At 41.0% G+C, this 21,209-nt stretch overlaps 2 protein-coding genes across 2 annotated transcripts; both read right to left on the bottom strand.

Moving 5' to 3' along the window:
- Positions 1-601: 601 nt before the first annotated feature.
- Positions 602-16,754, bottom strand: kpna4 (karyopherin alpha 4 (importin alpha 3)). The gene is made up of 17 exons (XM_026192163.1): positions 16,475-16,754; positions 14,789-14,833; positions 14,518-14,607; positions 11,739-11,768; positions 11,494-11,546; positions 9,078-9,173; positions 8,757-8,842; positions 8,009-8,095; positions 7,757-7,926; positions 6,589-6,633; positions 6,319-6,450; positions 3,678-3,806; positions 3,001-3,105; positions 2,838-2,909; positions 2,481-2,643; positions 2,301-2,395; positions 602-1,695 (listed from the first exon to the last, which is right to left on the bottom strand). The coding sequence occupies exons 1-17, from the start codon at positions 16,541-16,543 to the stop codon at positions 1,600-1,602; spliced, it is 1,563 nt and encodes a 520-aa protein (XP_026047948.1). The 5' UTR covers positions 16,544-16,754; the 3' UTR covers positions 602-1,599.
- Positions 16,755-18,095: 1,341 nt separating this feature from the next.
- Positions 18,096-20,997, bottom strand: LOC113035784 (ADP-ribosylation factor 6). The gene is made up of 2 exons (XM_026191500.1): positions 20,321-20,997; positions 18,096-19,738 (listed from the first exon to the last, which is right to left on the bottom strand). The coding sequence occupies exons 1-2, from the start codon at positions 20,633-20,635 to the stop codon at positions 19,430-19,432; spliced, it is 624 nt and encodes a 207-aa protein (XP_026047285.1). The 5' UTR covers positions 20,636-20,997; the 3' UTR covers positions 18,096-19,429.
- Between the last annotated feature and the right edge of the window lie 212 nt (positions 20,998-21,209).

The raw sequence follows: 21,209 nt of genomic DNA on the forward strand, positions 1-21,209 counted from the left end.
AACATTTAAGCACAGTTTTACTTAAAATGAAAATTACACTGTATCCACAGCCTAAGGAAACTAAAATACCCTAAAAAAATAACTGTGCTATAGTTTAGTACATGCAAAGGTTATGATTCACAATCCTACGTGAAATGGCCATTGTCCTCTTCTCCCTTGGTGACAATCAAAGCTATGGCAACAGTACTGCAAAGCAGTGATTTTGCTGTTAATTGAAGGGAAAAGGGGTGGGGGAAAATAAAGGAGTTACAAGGAGGAACAGGTCATTTGGTTGATTATAAAGTGAAGGTGTCAACAATTTCACAGCATCAAGCCCATATCTGGTGTGTAGGTTAGGGATGTGGTGTGAGGATGGAGTACGATGGTCATCAATCACCTTTACAGAAGCGATATGAAACTAAAAGCTGGAAAACAAAGTCATAAAAAAGGAAAAGAAAGAAAAAGAAAATACACTGGAGGCAAAAAAAAAAAAAAAAAAAAAGCCCAAAAGCCACCAAATGCATCTTAATACAATGCACTGCTGCTCCACACCTGCCAATAACATTGTCCAGTGTCAATTAATACTAACTTAATAAATCAAAAACAAAATCCTGGTGACGACGATGGTTTTCTCATATCCACAGTTCCTTCTTTCAGGGATTTCGCAGATCAGCCTCTCAAAGGCAGAATTTCTTCCTGAAACCTTTGCGAACCTCATTGTTGCAATTTTCTTTTCTCTTCAGATGTTTTTGTATCTTTTTTTGTTGTTGTTGGTTGTTTTTTCATTTTTCCTCATCTCTGCATGCGTTCTCACCCAGTCTCGCACACTCCCAGTTCACGCACGCAGCCAAGCACACACGACTCATCCGTCCACTCTCTCGCAACATGCGAACACGCGCAGCCGGACTCCTGGCCCCGCCCACCAGGGGGAGAGGACTGCGCCCCGCGTGGGGGGGCGTCTCGTTGGAGGAGATGAACCTGGCTCCTCAGCGCTGAGTCCAGACATTCGTACACAATGGGTCCATTCACACACATGTCTGATAGCGTGGCCGATTGGGGGAGGGGCACATTGAGGCTGGCGCCCTCTCTAGTCGGAGGACCGCAGAATTGTGATGGTTCGTTGTTCATCTCAGTTCATAATCATAGTTATAATCATTTCTGCATTTTGCTGTATTGTAATATTTCAAGATCACTTGATTTTCTTTTTTTTTTTAATGTCCTTGGTTCTCCCTGGGCAGACATGGAGTTTTTCTTATTTTCGTTTTTCTTGTCATTTGAAGTAGTTTTCCGAGGACGACAGCTCCAATAACACAAGTTATGTCGGCATGTCTCTCAACACATTCGATGTAGATGTTTTGCTTTTTTTTGCAACATGTAGCCACTCATTCTCACTCGCACCCACTCGCCATCTCAAACTTCATTTGGGCTGGTTCCCCTGGAATGCCAAATGAAATCCACATATTTTTCTTTCAGATAAGATGCAGCCATGGATCCCACGAGCCAAGCACAATGGATCAAATTTCTCACACTCGCTCTCTCTCGCCCTTTCTCTCCTAATTTTTTATATGTTGAACAGAGTGCTGCATCGTGAACAAAACTCCAGAATACCCCAGATGCCGTCTAGAACTGGAATCCCTCGGCTGGCACGTTGGCTGAGTTGAAGCCGTAAGTTCCGCCCTGGATGGCCTCCGGGACCAGGTTGGTGTCTTCATCGATCTGAAAGACAGACGAGTAAAAGGAGCATTAACACTGCGCGGACAGTCAGCAGACGAGGCGTTAGGGTCAAGACGATAGCCAGCCGCTGTTCCTGAGCCAGGGACCATCAGCAGCTTTCTAAAGAAAGTGGGTCTACGTAGCTCTACCTATTGAAGTTAACTTTGTGAATTCTGGTATGTGATTCTGGGTTTCTGGAAGTGGGCTGTCTTGCCAACTTGCTCCTCAGGGATATTAAAGTTTATCTACATCCTAAATAGAAGAACTGTCAATACAAACAATCACTTTGGCACTTCTCCTTGGATTAACCACCTTGCTTTGTGGTATGACAGCACCATGGTAACGACCTAAAGCTGACAGTGATTCAGACCGCTGACCCGAATCAAATTAGCAGTTTGGACAGCCACACTGGGCAGGATCCATTTTCAGACTTACACTATGATTTGTGGCTCAAAGTACAGTGGAAAGGGCGAAACTGGAGCCCCATTTGTGACAACTCAGAGCTAACCTGTTCATCTTCATTTGATCAGTGTGAAGACTTTTTTTTAAATCACTTGAAAGCCTAAACAAAAAAAAAACAAAAACTGCAGATATCCTAAGTAACTTACATCATCAGATGAGAAGAACTGATCAATAATTTCGTATGCCAATTTGTAGATATCTTCATTTTCATGATTCTGCAGTTGCTCCACCTTTTCCAGACCTGTGAAACAAAAAAACAATTACACATTAACACCTGATGTTAACAAGTTAAGACCAACAATTGTGATGGTAAAGGTGACACTGACCTCCGCATTCCTCAATGAGGTTAGCAATAGTTTCTGCCTCATCGTCAGCCATTTTTAGGATATTGCTGAGGCCATCGAGAACAACCTGCACAACCTGAGCGTCCTTCACTGTGAGCAGGTTGCAGAATGGAGGGATCACCTGCTTCTCGATCAGGTGTGCCACCTGAAGACGACACAGAGATGCACTATCAATAACTCACCGCGTTAAAAAAGGATGAGCATTTTACACATCAATGAAAATGATTAAGCTTAAAGCAGCAAATATTATGAAGTCATTTCAGTTCTATGTTTACAGAACTTCCATACCACTGACTTCCCATTTCTTGTACACTTTTCATGTGTTTGGGAGAGGCTTACCTGATCTTTCCTCCCGCTTATTGTCAGGTTACTGATGGCCCAGGCTGCTTCTTTCTGAGTGCCAAAGTCACCCTAAAACATACATTCAATGTAAGCAACCCATCCATCACCCAGAAGCTCTCTGAAAGTAATTAAACAGGATCAATTTAAGATGGATACAAACCTTATCGAGCAGGTGAATGATCATGGGAACCAGCTTGGCGTCAATGACGGCCTGCACCTGTTGCTGGTTACCTGCTGTGATGTTGGACAGGAACCACACTGCCTCCTACAGGACAAAAGCATAAACACAAGAGTTAGTGATGATTTTCTCTCATGAGAATGATGTGCTGTGTCACAGAGATTCAGTGTATGTTTGATCACAAAGCAAGTGAGAGCTGGATCAGAACCCAGGGGTCGAAACAGAGTTTTGACCCCCGGCTGAGACAGTGCAGTGGGCGGGGAGAGGGTGACTTTGAGGCTCTAATCATCGACCAGTCACAAAAAGGAGGCCTCTTTTTTTACGTAACTGGTCTCAGATGCACTCCGATATCAGCAGAGACGCTTGGTCTTCAGCACCCTTTCTCCACCAACCCATGTATCACACACGCGCACACACACACACACTACTACCCCTTATCAAACCCCTAATCTATGCTACTAATTGAAGGTATAAAGTTGTTGGCGTCCTCTTCGGTTCTTCGTCTTTGTGGTTCTGCACCTTTTAAATTCCTGCTCTCAGCTATCTGCCCCATCTATTTCCTTTCACGCAGTACTCACTTGCACAACGTCTCTGTTTTCATCACTTCCAGATGACTGACAAAGTTTGTGTGTTTCTTACAAACAGTCGGAGAACGTTACCTTGTTGATTTTCTCCTTTGGGTGGGTGAGGAGCGCAGGGAAATGGCTGAGGGCGTCACAGTTGAGCACCACCTGGGTCTGTTCATCTGTGCCGGTCACAATGTTCCCAACAGCCCTCAGGGCAGCGGTCTGCATGTGGAGAGGAAGCGTGTTTGATGATGACACATACAAAGAAGATTTCTTTCGTAATACTCAATATGCTTGTAGCACAAAGAAACTAAGACAAATCTCACTGGAGTTAAACAGTAAGAGCAGTTAAAAAGAAGAATTATCACCACATTTTTGCTTCACTTAGTACAATTATTAATGTTTCCAGTGTTGAGATAACAGAAGTAGTATTTTATGATTTTTACATTTTAGGTACTCTGGCTGGATCGTCCATATTGCTTGGTTGGTCAATATAATCCCACGCAACCCAAGCTGCCATTGGTGGTCTATAAAAAGTAGAGATGGACCGATCCAATATTACGTATCGGTCCGATACTGACGTAAATTACTGGATCGGATATCGGAGGGAAATAAAAAATGTAATCCGATCCATTAAATATCAAAAAAAGCACCTCAAAAAACTTGCGACATGGTGTAACTCAGCTCATAACCGTAGCACGTCGGAGCAGTGTGCTCACGTGATAGAGGGCTGTGTGTATTTGTAGCCTCGCTAGCAATCCGGCATTTCATCTCCAAGGAAGTTATCCCAGAGAGAAGTAAAGCAGGTGTGCAAGTTCATCTCTGAATGTTTGTAAAGCATTCCCGCGTTAAGCTTAACAAGCGATATATGGAGCGACTGCCTCTCTCTCCCTCCCTCTCCTGCTGCTACTTCAATCATGAAACTGATCAATGATCAGCTGATCGGCTTTTCTGTCGCGAGTCCGTCTCTCTTGTTTGTTTTTGGCCCACTTTGCACCAGAAAGAGGAAACCAGCGGCTGAACAACAGCAGCACATTTAAGCTTGATAAGCTGTTGTTAGAATTTATTTAATATTACTTTCTACACCAGGATCCTTTTCTACGTAGCTGACGCTGGTAACTGTGCAGGGGCGGATCTAGCAAAGTTTAGCCAGGGGGGCCGATAGGGCATGAACAGGGAAAAGGGGGCACAAAGACATACTTTTCTTTCTTATTCTCATTTAAAATGTCTTGCTTTTAATAAATAATTATCTGAATCTTACACCCAAAGTTTTAATGTGATGTAAAATGTATAGAAGTCCATTACTGTATATAATAACTATTAAGTCTAATATACCCTAGTAAGCTATAGTACTTTTTCCTTTGGGGAGGTACCATCTGTGCAGTCTGCAGTTCTGTTGAAGAAAGATGTTGAATCTATTAAATTACTCTTGAAAAAGAATTGATTTCTGTGCATTTTTTTTTCCACACTGCATCAAATTAAAGCTTATTACGTCGATTAAGCATCATGAGGTGGAGAGTGGGGGGTGGTTCCCTATTTTTTTTTTCTTTCTTGCTATTAGTTAGGTTGCTTAATATTTCTGCTAAGTACTCTTTAAAATACCAGAATAGGGAGGATGGTGCAGGTTTAAGTTTATTAGATTGATCAGTGTTGCTGAACTATGAAATATTTTGGGTGCAGTGTATTTTTTTACATACAGGTATAACAGAATAGCTTTAGTGTTTGTTTTTTTACTTTAGTATGAACTTATACAAAAAGCAGCAGGATATAAAAAAAAAAAAAACAGTTTTATTGATTTAAAAAAAACACTATATCGGATTCATATCGGTATCGGCAGATATCCAAATTTATGATATCGGTATCGGACATAAAACAGTGGCATCGTGCCATCTCTAATAACAAGCTATGCGTTTTGAAACCAACCCGAACCTAGATACTGCCAAATACTTTTAAAAGTGCAGGCTGTTTATGCTGTTTCAGAGTAACTGATAACATGTCAAAGATGTTTTGGGTTGTTGACAAGCAACAAAGCACATAGCTTTAATGCAGCATGCTAACCTATGTGGGTTAGTTTCTGCTAACTTCTTATTTAATGCTCAGAACTGACATCTTTTAGTGCGTTTGGTCAGCATCACTGTTTCAATGTCTCAGCGACACACAGACCAAGCAGGACTTAAAGCCTCCTCTCTCATGTAAACGAGAAATCACAACAGCAATAGTCTAACAGTTTGTTCTGGACATGAAGTCCAAAGTCTGTTCTTCTAGGATTACCAGTTAATGCAGGTCTATTTTCAGATGGATGAGTACTGGTTGGATCCCAATCTGTCATCATTTTAGATAACTTGGTAAGAGTGATTTAATGTATCACAAATCTTGTTTTTTAATCTTTGTTCATAAGTTATAACAACACTTAGAGTGGTTGTGTCAGGAAAAGCATCCGATGTAAAACTTGAGTGAATAAGGGAGCACTCGAAAGGAGCTTTAGAGGGAACACAGACAACTGAGTCGGATTTATTTAATGTAAACGTGATGTGAAAGTTTACTTCTCTGTGCAACTGTTTAATAACTTGAAGAGTGGGTAAAATTTCAGTCAACCAAGATATTTTTTGGTTGAATGCAGCGCTAATCTTCACATGATGTTGGTTAATTCTTCTGCATCAATGGGGTTTTTAAAAACAATACCCAATTTAGGTTTAATTAGACATAAAAACGCCCCCATGCCCTTTTCCCATACCTGAACTTTAACCTCCTGGTGACTGAGCAGAGGTACCAGATGTGGGACAATGCCGGAGTCAATAACCATTTGGATCTGCTCGTTCCCAGCATCTGTCAGGTAGGACAGAGCCCACACTGTGTCTACCAAGATCTGGAGGTAGCAAAGAAAGAAAAGATTCAAATGAATACATTTTGCTTTCTGTGTAAACTTGATTCGACAGGGATAATTTAGCTGGAACTGGGAAGCCAGTGTGCATCGTGGTTACGTAGGACAGTTCTGGGTACTTACACTGACGTCAGTGTGGTGGATCAGAACGCAGAGAGCTGGCAATATCTGAGAAAGAAAATAAACTGTTACGAGGTGGATAAAATGAGAGTGAAAACACAAGTAAAGTTCCTGGCATGATTCAAGTTTGATCATAGCTGCAGCGTTGACGTAATTAACCACTATAATTTCTGACAACTCTTCTCTGAATCACCTGATTAAAACACATAACTAAAACAAAGCTGCTGTCCTTTGACTGGCCTCACCTAACCACAGGTTCACTGAATTCTGCACTGTGTGCCTTGCATCTAACACTTGAACAGGACATGAAGTCTCACAGATGCGGACTTAAATCAGTTTATCTGCCACAATCCATTGCTGACATACTGTCCCAACGTCCAACTTGATACTCCCTGATACATTTAGATGGATCAGACAGTTCAAATGTCTATACCTGGGGTGGGGAACTCCAGGGCTGCAAGTTTTAGATGTGTCCTTGATCCAACACAGCTGATTGTAATGGCTAAATTACCCCCTAAACATGTCTTGAGGTTCCCCAGAGGCCTGGTAATGAACTAATCATTTGGTTCAGGTGTGTTGACCCAGCGTGATATCTAAAACCTGCAGGACACCGGCCCTTGAGGCCTGGAGTTCCCCCAACCTGGTCTATATAAATGCTGGCTTCCCTTACACCTTAATATTTTCAACCCATTTTTCAGGACTTGTAACTGCACATACTGCAAACTGTATATAAAGGATGGACATAACCACTGTGACATCACCTGTATGTTATTGAAGTCTCGAGCTGCCTGCTATTTATCGCCCCCTTTTTGTCTCCAGTTTATGACCCATAACTTACTAAATGGTCATCATGTTTTTCTTCAACAAGACTTCAAACTATTGAAGGTGTTTTTAAACCCACAAGCAAAGCATTAACTGTGGTAACATCAAGGACATAGGTGAGGTTGCTTTTCTACATAAAGGTACAGCCAGCAAATAGAAACACAAATAAGTTAAGACGTCCATAAATGAAGCGGTCGATGGTTCAAGTTTATTTTGCACCGTCTCAATGTTAAAATTCAAAGACCCTCAAATGTTTTTTGCTCTTGGTATAAATGAGGGAATAAAAACGCAAACCAAATGATGACAGTGCATTCCTACACCCCTAAGCACATGCACTCTCTCCACATACCTCCTGGATTGTCTCCATGGGTGGTGGAGGATCCTTGTGACGGCAAAGGTTGACCATGACCCAAGTGACATTGCGGAGGAAGGTTATGGGGATGGAGGGACTGATGAAGGAGAGCAAGGGCTTCACCACACCCAAGCTGATCACATAATCTCTGCACTGAGGGCCATCACCTGGAAAGAACACACAGATTTTAGGACCGAATGAGGATTAATTTCTAACGCAGTCCCGTTCATTCTGTTCATTGCAGCTCACCTATGATGTTTCCCAGAGCCCAGACGGCCTGTTCACACACATTCTGGTGAGGAGAGTGAAGCAGCCTCAAGAAGAGCGGCACAGCGTCTAAACAAAGGAAAACAGATTATAAAAAAATAAACAAATCACTGACTAAACAAAGAAATTTGTAAGATCTTAACTAAGAAAGCACTTTTAAACCTGATTAAGATGACTAAATGTTGCTGTTAAGACTGCATAATGCATCAATGATTGGGACTGTATGTACTGTAATGATAAGCACTGCCGTTTAATGTGATCAACCACAAACAGGTCATGACACCAAGAAACAAAGAACGTGGTTAAGAAGGCGGCTTTGATAAGGCCCGGGTCACACAGGCCATGAAACCAGTCAGGGGCTACACATTTTTCCTAGCGACTAATGGTTGTTAGGGCACCTCCAACCGATCTCAGGCCTAAGGAAAACAGCACAATTCCACTTTTACAAGTAGAATTAAACCAATATCACAAAGTAAATCTTTACAAATGCGGAATTACCCATTACAGTCTGTGTTTTCCAAATTACTGAGGTCGCTAGTACTTATACTAGTATTTTATATTACAGAAATTTGCACAAGTCACCTCGTCAAAAGTCTTTAACTGCAATAAAAATCTTGATTTCTCAAAAGTTAATTTTACCACCTTATTATCTCCCAGGCTAAATTTAGATTAAGAAAGACACATTACAGAGTAAAGCAAGATAAAGCTAAGAAAGAGAAGTGAAACTTACTAGACTGGACCACAGCTTGAGTCTGCTCTGAGGTCCCAGAGGCTATGTTGGTTAGAGCCCAGGCGGCCTCAAACTGGAGAGAGGGGCTGTGGAAAGGTGCAGAAGAGGCAATTATAGGAGTGAGCATAATTGTGTCAGTGTGTTTAACAGTAAGAGTACTAATGAACAGAAAGAATACTAATGAGCCGATTATGTTCCACCATTCCTGGAAAGTGAAAACTAAAATGTATTTGCACATCTGTGACGTTGTTTGGATGTAGGGTGCGCTAAAACACAAACTCAACGCTACATGCAGGCAAACAAGAGCTACAGCTGGCTTACTTGTCATCTCTGTCCAGGCAATGCACCAGGATAGGAAGGATCCCAGACTTAATCAGGTCATCTATGGGAGGATTACGGTCACTGGACAACAATTTTCTACAAAAACAAAGAGAAAACAAAAGACAATTACTCTCTCTCTCACACAACCACACACACAAAAAAAACCCCACACACAAACACCAAGCTGAAGCGACTGAGCACAGAGAGAAACAGCTCAAGAATTTCAAGTATCTTGAGAATGCAAGTCAATCACAATATCAGTGACTCCAAGGAGACGTCACCCCGATTATCACCTAAAATAATCAACGTTATTTTGAAAGCTAACACGTGTACTCTTATCATGCATCTGGGTTGTTGTTGTTTTAAAGACAAAGGGGGGGGGGGGGGGGTGCCGTTTTAATTTCTTTAATATTTTAAGAACACTGTTAATGCAAGCTGAATTAAACGCTTCACAGCTCTGACGTCTGTAACAGCACGTGGTGCTGTAGATTTGTGGCGAAACCGAAAAGCGGTATTGTGAAACAGAATGTGGCACCGTAACAATTTTATCTCGATATCTTATCTTGTTTTCATATTAGTTGAAAGTCAAAAACAAAACTGAAAACAAAATCGATGCATTTCCCGGCACGTCTAACATCGAGCAAACAAAAAATAAAAAGATTCCCAGCACGTGAATTTGTTTCAGCTACCTTATGCTGCATGACTGGGCTGCAGAGCCATTTACAATGTCCATTAATTAGACAGAGCTGGCTTATTCTTGAATCGCATCTGTCAAGCAAAGCTGGAAGAAAAAAAAACAAACAAAAACAAACTAAAAATGGCAAATGGCCTGTATTTGTATAGCGCTTTTCTAGTCCCTAAGGACCCCAAAGCGCTTTACACAACCAGTCTAGGGCTGCCACAAACGATTATTTTGATAGTCGACTAGTCACCGATTATTTTTGCGATTAGTCGACTAATCAGATCATCATCCATTGGACGTAAAACTACAGCTTATTGCACCAGCAGCATCTGCTCTTATATAACTATCATTAGCTTACAGCTTTAAGTGTTTAAGGTGCTAACTAAAAATAAAGACAAGATGATAGTTTATTAAATTTTAATGAAATTTGCAGATTGTTTCGGTGAAGTTTAATAAACTCCTTGCTATCTAAAATATAACAGGACACTGGAGTATATTCTGGAGCATCTCACACTTCTGATAATCAGCTGTCTGCTTGACGTTTATTCAGCTGTGTAAAAACTATAACTTTAATCTCAGACAAACTGATTTACTCAGGAACAAATAAAATACTAAAAAAAAAAAAAAAGCCAAACAATAACATTTTAAGTTATCTAAGTGACTCATATATATTTAACCTGAGTAGCGAAAGACGGCGGTGGGTTTGAAAACGATTTGCGGGGAGTCCGGTGTTCTCACGGCGTTAGTGAGCCTAGCCCCCGGCTCGCTAACGAGCTAGTGGGTAACAGACGTCTCTGAAAACGTCGGAGCGCTTTTGAAAATATGTGGTGTCCTGATAAACTGAGCAGATATTTGAGGTTTACACAGCTACATTCTCGCCTGAAAATATGTTAAACGTTTATTTTGTGACCCAGAAAGAATAATAAGAGTAATATTAAAACTAACTAGCTGCCGCCATTGTTGGAAACTGCGCTGGGCCGCGCTATGAATTCTGGGACACAGCTGCTTCTTCTTCTTCTTCTTCGGGGTTTAACGGTAGCTGACATCCTTGTACATGCAATGCTGCCATCTTCTGTTTCAGTCCGTTATTACACTCTTAAATCCTGCCACTTATTCCTGCGTCTTTTGTGATCGTACAAAGTTTCAAACGACGCGTCGACTATTAAATCAGTCGTCGACGATTTTGATAGTCGACGTAATCGTGACTAGTCGACAAATCGTGGCAGCCCTAAACCAGTCATCCACCCATTCACACACTGGTGATGGCAAGCTACATTGTAGCCACAGCCACTCTGGGGCGCACTGACAGAGGCGAGGCTGCCGAACACTGGCGCCACCGGGCCCTCTGACCAACGGGTGAAGTGTCTTGCCCAAGGACACAACGACCGAGACTGTCCAAGCCAGGGCTCGAACCGGCAACCTTCCGATTACAAGGCAAACTCACAACTCTTGAGCCACGATCACCAAAAAACAAACACTTCGCCCCAGAAAACAAAACACTGAAGTTGTATTTTGCAAAGAACCAGCAATTTCAACCAGAAAGACCGCCAAGACAGAGCTCTGTCAGTCGGTGAAGTTCACTTATTGTGAAAACTCCACAAACAGTAGTAGGGGACAGCATTTTTCCCCCTAGATGTTGATGTGCAGTGGTTTCTATTTGCAACATGATGTAAAAGAAAGAATAGTTATCAGGGTCCGTCCTGAGGCAGGCCAAGTGTGTGTGTGTGTTTTTACCTGGCGGCCTGAACAGCGCTCAGCTGGACGCCCTGGTTATCACTGGTAGCATTCTAAAAAAAGAAAATACAAATGAATCACGCACAATACAACAATCAACATATTTATTTTATAGCAACAATGTGTGTTTTCCAAAATATTTTTAGTTAGAGGGAGTATATTATAAGACATTAAGCAGACTTTAAAGGACATTTGTTATTTGTAATTAATCATTCAAATAACAGGAAAGGAAATATAGCACTTACTTGTACTATTGCTTCAAGAGAGGTGTTTTGCTGAAGAAGAAGATTTCAGAAAGATTAGGACTCTGTTAAACACATAAACCCAAAAGTACAAAAACATACAGGTTGTGTAACAGAAAAAGAAAACATTTTAAACCCAATGTGTAAAAAAACAAACAGCACTATTAAAGGCATGTAGTGAGTTATCAGAAGGACAGCGAGCAGACATCTGTTAGCTTCTTGTTTTTATATGTGAAAACTGTTAGACAGGAAAGAGTCTAAAGCACCAGCTGACACAGCGAGAGGAGGCTGGAGGATTGAGAAATGCCGTCAGGAGTCTCGCTTGAACCAGTCTGGTGTTACGGTGTAACAGTCAGCAAGCTGGACGTGCAGGCCGTCATTCACCATGACAAAATGCCAATTGGCACCCTCACCCTACATGAAGTTCAGAGTCAAACGTAGGCCCTGAGTGGCTGAACTTATTGGAAGATACCTCTGATTAATTTATGCAGCACGAGTGGAAACCAGAAAAAAAAAATCCTAGCATCTCTGAGTGAAGCAGATTTATGATGTTGTATTTACATTCGATGTCTGGGCAGATGATTAAAGAGGCAACTCCAACCTAGAGATATTAAAAATACTTGAGACAAGAATAATGAAAGGAACAGCTGAGGGAAAGAGGATTCAGTCGTAAGGTCCAAACTACTTATTCTGCAGAAGCTAACAAAAAGCATCCTTAAGGAAACAATTAAATAAACCTTAAAACCACTATCACTGGTGTGATGAGTAGTTAAAGCAGACTTTCACAAAGGCCAGTGTAATGTTTTGCAGTGAGTCAGAGCAGCATGTCACTGTTGATCTACTGCTAAGCAGCTCACTCCGAGTTAGCTTTCTCAACACTATGAGGTCGTCAGAGTGATTGCAATTTTGAACTGCTGAGTGGCCATTTTAATCCAGCGATGCCACCAAATCCAGACATGATGGATCCATTTTGTGTGACACCGTTAGCACAAAACATGAAGCGTGAGCCAACACTGCCTATACAACAAGATGGTTACTGAGACAATTGCAGATACCGGTAGTTTCAAGCTTCTCAGGGTGTAAGGCGGAGTCCCCAATCTCAGTCCACATGGGCTGGTGTCCCTGCAGGTTTTAGATGTGTCCTCGATCCATCACAGCTGACTTAAATGGATAAATTACCTTCTCAACATGTCTTGAAGTTCTCCAGAGGCCTGGCAATGAACTAATCATGTGATTCAGGTGTGTTGACCCAGGGTGAGATCTTAAACCTGCAGGGACACTGGCCCTCGTGGACTGGGGTTGGGGACCCCTGATGTAAGGTTTAAAACTGATGATCCAACTTCTTGCACATCCAGAAAAGCACCTTGTGACATATGTTAAGAAAAATATGTTGTTGAAAATAAAGTCCACCTTGAAATGCCCGATGTCTTCTGTGTTTAATCAGATTTCAGGGCTGTCCAATGAGAGAAAAGACCCAAGGCCCACTGATGAGAGCAGCAAAAATTTAAGCGAGAGCAATATTCTTGTTATCAGCTGACCCTTTACATTTAAGGAAGGTGGCTTTGTTGGTCACCTTTGTCTCAGAGCTCCTTTGTTGTGTGGAAGTAACATTATTAAAACACAGCCATAGAGACTGAAGTGGGCTGATGACATTTCTTTAAATCAACCATGAAATGTCCAGATAGGCCCTCTCTGCCTCCTTGTCATCACTCCAGAAAGTGATGAGTATTTTGAACTTAAAAACATTATAGCTAAATACAAACAGCTAGTGTATCACCCAACAAAAACACTGTACCACTTGAAATGGGTCAGTGGAGTTTTTTTTCTCCTCCTCTTACCTCATGTAGTGTATTTTCGTTGTTTTTTTCCTATCAGCCTACCTTCTGACATGTCTGCCCAATGTGATGTTTGTGTAAAGTTGGTCAGAAGGTTCCTTTGTGAGTGCGCATGCGCCATTAGCGTGCTGCCTGCTGTAACCCCTAATTTCCCTCGGGATGAATAAAGTATTCTGATTCTGATTACAGAGTAAAAGGATGTAGGTCATTTAATAGGCTCCAATACCATGATATTTTACTTCACTGATTAACTTGACTGTGCATGCATTTACACATTGTTTAAATTGACCCCAACCCCTAACCTGAAGATTAAAAAGCATATAATGTCAGGTCTGAGACACTTGGGGAAAAATGATTTGGGGCAGCTGAAACAGTACTACATATATTTTTATGTTGCCTTTTCTTACCTAGAATACATTTTAGGAAACAGAATAGGTGTTCACTGCACAGTTAACATAATAAAAATAAAATAAAAATGTGGCATTACTGTTTAGTAAAAAGCAAACTAAATATCTGAAAATAAGGTATGTTGAACACATTCTACCGACTGAGTATCTTCCTTCGGGAAGAACCCATCAACAAGCAGACAGCTAGACAAACTGCATGTTTTTTCACACTAATGCCACACCGAGGTGACGTAAAGCACGGAGAGCCAATGAGGCAGCATCACATGAACAAGATGTCAGCAGGTTCTAAACCTCTGGAGTGTTTCATCACTGTGATGACCTGCATGTGCAAAAACCCCTTGAACAAACAGTCATGACAACCTTCCTCCCAGACTGTCATTCCCACTGCTTGGACAACACCCCACCTTTTAAAAAACAAACAAACAAACAAACAAAAAAAACGCACAAAAACTAAAAAAGATGTTTACCTGACTTCCCAATGACAGGAGACTTGAGTGGGAAACTAAAAAACAAAACAAAACAAAAAACAAACAAACATACCGATCTGAAATCTCCATCAACATCAGAGTCCTCACAGATGTCCTCATGGGGAACATTTCTCCTCTTCAGAAGATGCTCATCTCTTTTGTTCTGTAGAAATAATACTTCATATAAGCTCAAACAGAATTTCATCATAAATAAATTAGAAATTTAGCATACATGCTATGTCACACAGATTTGCAGATAAAAGAGCAGACCATAACATAATGTACCTTAAAGTTAGTGTTTGAAATTGGTGGAAAATATATTTAAAAAATACAAATGTGATTACCTTTCTGAGTTCCACCACTACTTCAGTCCTCTGTCTTCTCATAGTCTGTGAGGAAAGATGGCACGGGAAGATTATACAGAAGGAGAGCTTTAATAAGCCTATACTGTCTTCTATCAATTCAAATCATACAAACTACAAATGAGTGACTGACCTAATATTACTTAGCTTTAAGACCCTAACAACACAGATAATTCTTCTATTCTTTGACAAAGACAATATTTTATTAATGATCTTCCCTTTAAGGAACAAACACGATGAGGTACACTTAACCAACATTTTATCATCATATGAAAACACTGCAGTTCTGCAAAAGGTAATTAATATTTGTGATGCTGTGTTGTACTGCTTTATGATCAAACCTGCACTACTGTATTAATATTCATGGACTGCATAATTTGTAAGAAATGCACGGTAGTCTTACTCACTGTTTATGGAGAAAAGCTAAAAGAGGAACGTTTTGTTGAATAGTACATTGGTTATAATGTTTATTTTCGGTCCTCTGATGGCCAAGACTTGGGAGAGCAGTTTAAATATTTCTTCATAGTAAAGTAATGACTAAGAGCTGGACGGGTTTTATTTAAAATAAAATCTTCATAAAGAGACATTTTAAAGTAGGATTGTTGAATCTAACGACAGTAGCCGTCCTACGCGGAAGAGAAAATAAGTTGTGGTTGCTGCTCGCGAAATCGTGTGTTCTTCAATAACAAACCTGCACCGTGCTTTTGTAACTGAAGTTTTCAGCAGGTTGTGAAGCGAGAAGCTCGTGTCCGGAGGCCTACCGCGCCACAGACTTGTCAAACAGGATGTATGAGTATATCCTGATTATACATCTTAACTAAGCCCGCCTGAAAACAATATCAGCCGGGTAACATTACTGACACTCTGACCCGACTCCAACTCCCCTGGTAACTTATCGATCCGACGTTAGCTAACGTGTAGCTTTGATCTGCAGCTCATGTAATCATGTTATCTTAGCTATGCGCGCTGTTTTCACGGAACGTGTAACGTTAGCATTAACGAAATACAAGAATGCAAACAAACAGAAAATCAACTCCAAGCTTTGATTAAAACACTCAGGCGACCGGCCAGTAAAGAAGCTAACTGGTTTCCGCCATTGTTTTTGATTATAAAGACGGGGGATGGGTGGAACTGCAGCCAGCAGTACCACCATCAAACCCCAATCACCAAGCTAGCATAGGCTAGCTAACTGCAGTATCAAAATAACGATAAAATGCCGCCATGTTGTCTTAGCAATAAATTATATAGTTCTAAAGAACAGCTCGAAAGCCATGTGTGTGAACTTTTCGACGAGACGGTGACTAACACGCCGAGCTAAATCTATCTGTGGGGTGATAGTCTTCAGTTGAACTAGCATGTACCCCGTGGGCCTGGCTAGCAGCGGGCTAGCAGATGAACTCAGGCTAGCGTTTCTGACGCGTTTTATAGCCAAAGCGGCCCATGGGTTAACGAAACCAGTGAGACCCGACAGGGAGTCGTCCGGCCCCGGCCAAATATTTAAAATAAGCTTTATGTAAAGACCCTGGCCGGGGCTCTGGGTACAAAGTTCCCATCGTTAGAAATTAGAAACGACGTCACAGGGAAGCGGAGCAGCGAAGCTGGAGGCAAACAGAGCGGCGGACGCTGTGGAAAAGAGAGATCCTCGACACCAATCGGCACAACTTTTACCTCCAAATCACGGCCTTTATTCTTGAAATTCTTCAGCCGCTGGTTGTCCAGTTTCTCGTTGTCAGCCATGTTATCGCTTCTGGTTACGTTAAATACAGATGAACTCGTGGATTTAGCTGTGAGCTACCCCTTTTCTGGTTCCCTTTTCTCAGCCTTTCGTTAGCGGACTATTTTTCGCAGCTCAGTCCGCGGTGCATACTGGGAATGCCGGTGGTGGAGGGCAGCCTCGATCTGGCGTAGCGGAAGGGTGGGGAATTCCCCGACACGCTCATTGGTGGAGGGCTCACTACAAGTTACTTAATCATTATATCTAATTTATATTTATATATATGCACCGTCAGAGGTACGAACTGCACACAGTGTTAGCGCCAACTGATAAAAAAATAGTAAGTGAGTAAGTATAATTTTATTTATATAGCACATTTCTAGATAAAAAAAAAAATCACAAAGTGCTTCACAAGGTATAAAACAAAAACAGACAAAGGTTAACAAAATGCAATTCTAAAAAGACGTGTTTTTAGTTGTTAAAATAAATGAATAAAAACAAATTTTATTGTCGCAAACGAAATTAAATAAATTGAAATAAACATATAAAAAGGCCCTAAGACGATTATGTTAAAATATGTCACTGACAAATACCCTATTTAAAAATAAACACTAAATAATAATGTATATTGAATAGTAAAACTTAGGTCCGATAAAGAGTCCAAATCCAGCCACTGGAGGGCTTTAAAAATTGTGAAGGAGGGCAAACATTTTTCACTTTTAACGTAATTTTCATAACTTTTACAGCTTTTTCTACTATTGAAGACCTCCTCGAGGCCAATTATACTATGCCAAAGTAACTGAGTAATAGATCAGCTTTTTTTACTATATGTATTAAAGAAATGTTGATGAATGAATGGATGGATACACATTTACAAAGACGTAATTTTTAAATTACAAAATACTCTGGAAACGAGATATCAGAACTTTTCTCATAATTTTACACATTAATTTGTTACAATTTAAGCCCAAAGTGTCGTGCTGACAGATTTTTCTGTTACTACAGCAGCACTTCTTTGTTATGTAGAAAACCTGAGACGTGTTACTGAAATTGTAGTTGCTTTTCTTATAATTAAGGTCTCAGGGGATTAAATATGTAGTTAATCTTACATTAAACTTAAAGTTAAAGGGGAGTTTCTCCTGTCTGTACTGTGAAAAAGTATTTGGCACACTTACATGTTTCAGATCGTCCATTTTCTTCTGCTTAACTGGTATAGGGTCATGAATTCAGGGTTATGAGAGGCAGGGTACACACTGGACAGAGAAACACTCACATTAACACCTACAGTGAGTTTAAAATCACCAACCCTACATGCATGGCTTTGGACTGTGGGTGGAAGCCACAGGCAGGATTCAAACCCACGACCTTCTTGCTGTAAAGTAATACCCATGTTTCAGATCATCAAACAATTTTAATATTAGTTAAACATAACCTGAGTAAATACAAAATGCATTTTTAAAATGATGATTTCTTTTATTGAGGAATGCCACCTTTGGCACCAAGAACTGCACTCAAGTGTTTGTGATAACTGGCAGTGAGTGTTTCACATCACTGTGGAGGAATTTTGGCCCCCACTTCTTTGCAGAATTGTTTTAATTCAACCACATTTGACCACTTTGACTATAAATGGCGTGTTTAGGGTCACGCACAAGCACCTCAAACTGAATAAAGTCTGGACTTTATCATTCAAAGCCCAAACCACAAAATAATTGCCAGAAAATTGAGATTGTTTTTGAAAATGAAACGTTTATTGAAACTTCTGACAACTAAAAAATGTTGTTTTTTGTTTATTTTGTTTGTTTGTTTGTTTGTTTTCTTGCTTAAAAATGTGTTGTGCAATTTATTTGACCTTTTCAGGGGGGAAATGCCATACTGATGTTGAAGAATCCTCAAAAACTCCCAAAAAACATGAATCAAATATTATAGAAGAGGCTTTAGAGGGTTAAATACTGTCACTTGGTCTGGATAAGTGTGGTCAAATCAGGCCCACAGGCCGACTGGAGCCATGATAAAGATCAGGAATAACTCCAGAAGTTAAGACAAGCACTGAAAAGTCAGACATAAAAACTCACAGAGATCTCCACCCAAAGTCCAGCACCCTGAGGCTCTATGAGCAACCGAGAGAGGGAGGGCGAGGATTAGTCCATGAGGTAACACGGAGCATCTGTTTGCCTTTGACGTGTAAACTAGGAGGAGGAAGCTTTGGAGAATTTCATTTCAATCATTTCAATTATTTTTACATTCCCTGAATGCAACAAGTTTGAACAAATTACAATTAACAAAAAAACTTGTTGTGAACACATCCTGAAAGGCAAAACCAAGGAGGCTATTCCTGCTGTCATTGGCTACCCTAACATGCTCATTTTGCAGTACTGCAGTACCACTTTTCCACAAACCTGCCTGATTCAAATACTTTTATTTAATTAGAAAAAAATACAGGACAAATGAAAATACACAATTCAAACCTTAGATATACAGTAGATATGATTTGTATTCACATTTGTGTCCCTGAAGATAATCTACCACTAACTCTGAATATTGTAATATTGTGACAATAACAATAACACAAATAACAGATTAAAAGATAAACAAGTTAAGTGCACAGCTGAGGCGAGAAAACTTGCACAACCACCAACCGCTATCAGCTTTTTTACGTATTATCAGGCTAAATATTTGCCTATGACAGCTTGAGACTGTTTTCCCATAATCTGCTAATCCAAGATTTTTCACAGAATACTAGTGGTCTGCAGTCACAGTCTGAGGACACTCTGCCCTCAGTGTGATACACATTCTTATCTCTGACTATTGCACTCTGTCTGTGACTCAGGCCGTTCAGTGATGTGTTGCAGAGGCAGGCAGGGGGAAATCCTGCACGGCGCATGAATAAAACTAAAGAAAGTCTTCATCCATCAGCTGCCGCAGAGCAAGGATTGTTTCATAGCCGTGACACTGAAGCCTTTAGACCTCATCTTCACCTTAATGTCCTCTTGAGTCCGTTTCAGTGGGGTCTTCATGAGATACACTATCCTCCTGAAACCTTCCTCGAGTCCCATCCCAGTTGTGGCCGAGCACGGCTGGATGTACCAGGCCCTGCCTTCGCACACTTTTCTCAAATGAAGTTTCAGGCAAAGCTCTTCTGGGCTCAGAGCTCCGGGTAGGTCCTGTTTGTTGGCGAGGACCAAGAGAGGAACCTCCCTGAGACTCTCGTACCTCAGAATCTGGTAAGCAGAGAACACAGTGAGGGCCGGCACTACAAACTTTTTAGAAAAGCCTGAGTTTTGTGCTTGCTTCCAGGTTTACTATAACTATATGGTTTACAACACATTAAAATTAAAAATAGAAGAATATCTTGGCATTTATTATGCATTTATCAACAATTAGAAGGTTTTTTGTGAAGACTTTAAACTGATAATCCTAATGACCTCTTAATACCTTTAACATATGAACACATTAAAAACCACCCTCCTACAACTACATTATAATGCGTGATAGATAATTTATTAAAGATATAAACAGGAACACAAAATAAAGCACCTGTAAGATTAATTTGCATGTTTTATTGTTTTGTCCACAAAAACAATGCCTTCAAATGACCTCAGAAGTTTAAATACAGTACCTTGAAGTTTCTTGAGTTGCTAGATTCGAAACTAGTTGCAGTGCCACAAATCCCTGCTCATAAATACCCTACATGCTTTCAACATTTCCCCTTTCGAAGGCAGTTTTGGAAACAGATTTGTAGCATCAAAGCCTGCACAGTGAAGGTGCATGCTCAACAATAAAATATTCGTTGGTTTATTTACCCGATGGAGTTCCTTGCGGGCCTCGTCCAACCGTTTCAGGTCCCTGCTATCCACCACAAACACCACTCCAGCTGTGTCGGTATAGTGATGCCTCCAGTGGGGCCTCATCTTTTTCTGGCCCCCGACGTCCCACACAATCAGTGCCGGGCTGCTCCTGTCCGTCTCCAGTGTCTCCACATTGAAACCCACAGTGGGCACTGTCACCACACTCTCGTTGTACTTCAGCTTGTAAAGCAGCGTGGTCTTTCCTGATCCATCCAGGCCCAGCATCAGGACTTGTGCTTGTTTCTGATACTTGGATCCATGAATACCCATGTCCTAAGAATGCAGTCCGTGTCTGTGGAGCTTTCTCTCTTTGTGCAACTGTGTAAACTACGCTGAGTGCACTCAGTGTGTCTGCTGTCTTATGAAGAACGAGTAATCCCTCCCCTCTATTGTGTCCAGATTCCTTCTGGCCTTGCGTAGCTTTCAGTAAAGCTATTTATATGTGAACTGACGGTGCAGCTGAGTGGGGCAGCATGCAGTTCTCTGGTTACCAAAGCACAGTCAGTGGAGTCACATCACACCTGCCCCGGATCATCATACACACCAGCAGCAAGGAAGTCCATGTTTGGCACAACGGGGAAGATTGTGTTACCTCCTGGCTGGCTGGTCACTGCTGGCCTCATACCAGTGACATCACAGCTAAAGTTTGATAGCCGTAGCAGATGGGCAAATTCTGTCTAACGTGTTTGGTCAAAGTGCAGCTTCCAGAAGCCTCTGAGCCAATCTCAAAATGTAACATTAATCTCAAATACATTTGAGATTAAACAGAGTCCTGTTTTTATTAGTGAATACAAAAAGGATTAACTACACAATTTACTTGTCATATTTAATTACCAGTGATTCT

Source organism: Astatotilapia calliptera, chromosome 14 (genome assembly GCF_900246225.1).
Source record: "Astatotilapia calliptera chromosome 14, fAstCal1.2, whole genome shotgun sequence".
In the NCBI taxonomy this organism is placed as follows: domain Eukaryota; kingdom Metazoa; phylum Chordata; class Actinopteri; order Cichliformes; family Cichlidae; genus Astatotilapia; species Astatotilapia calliptera.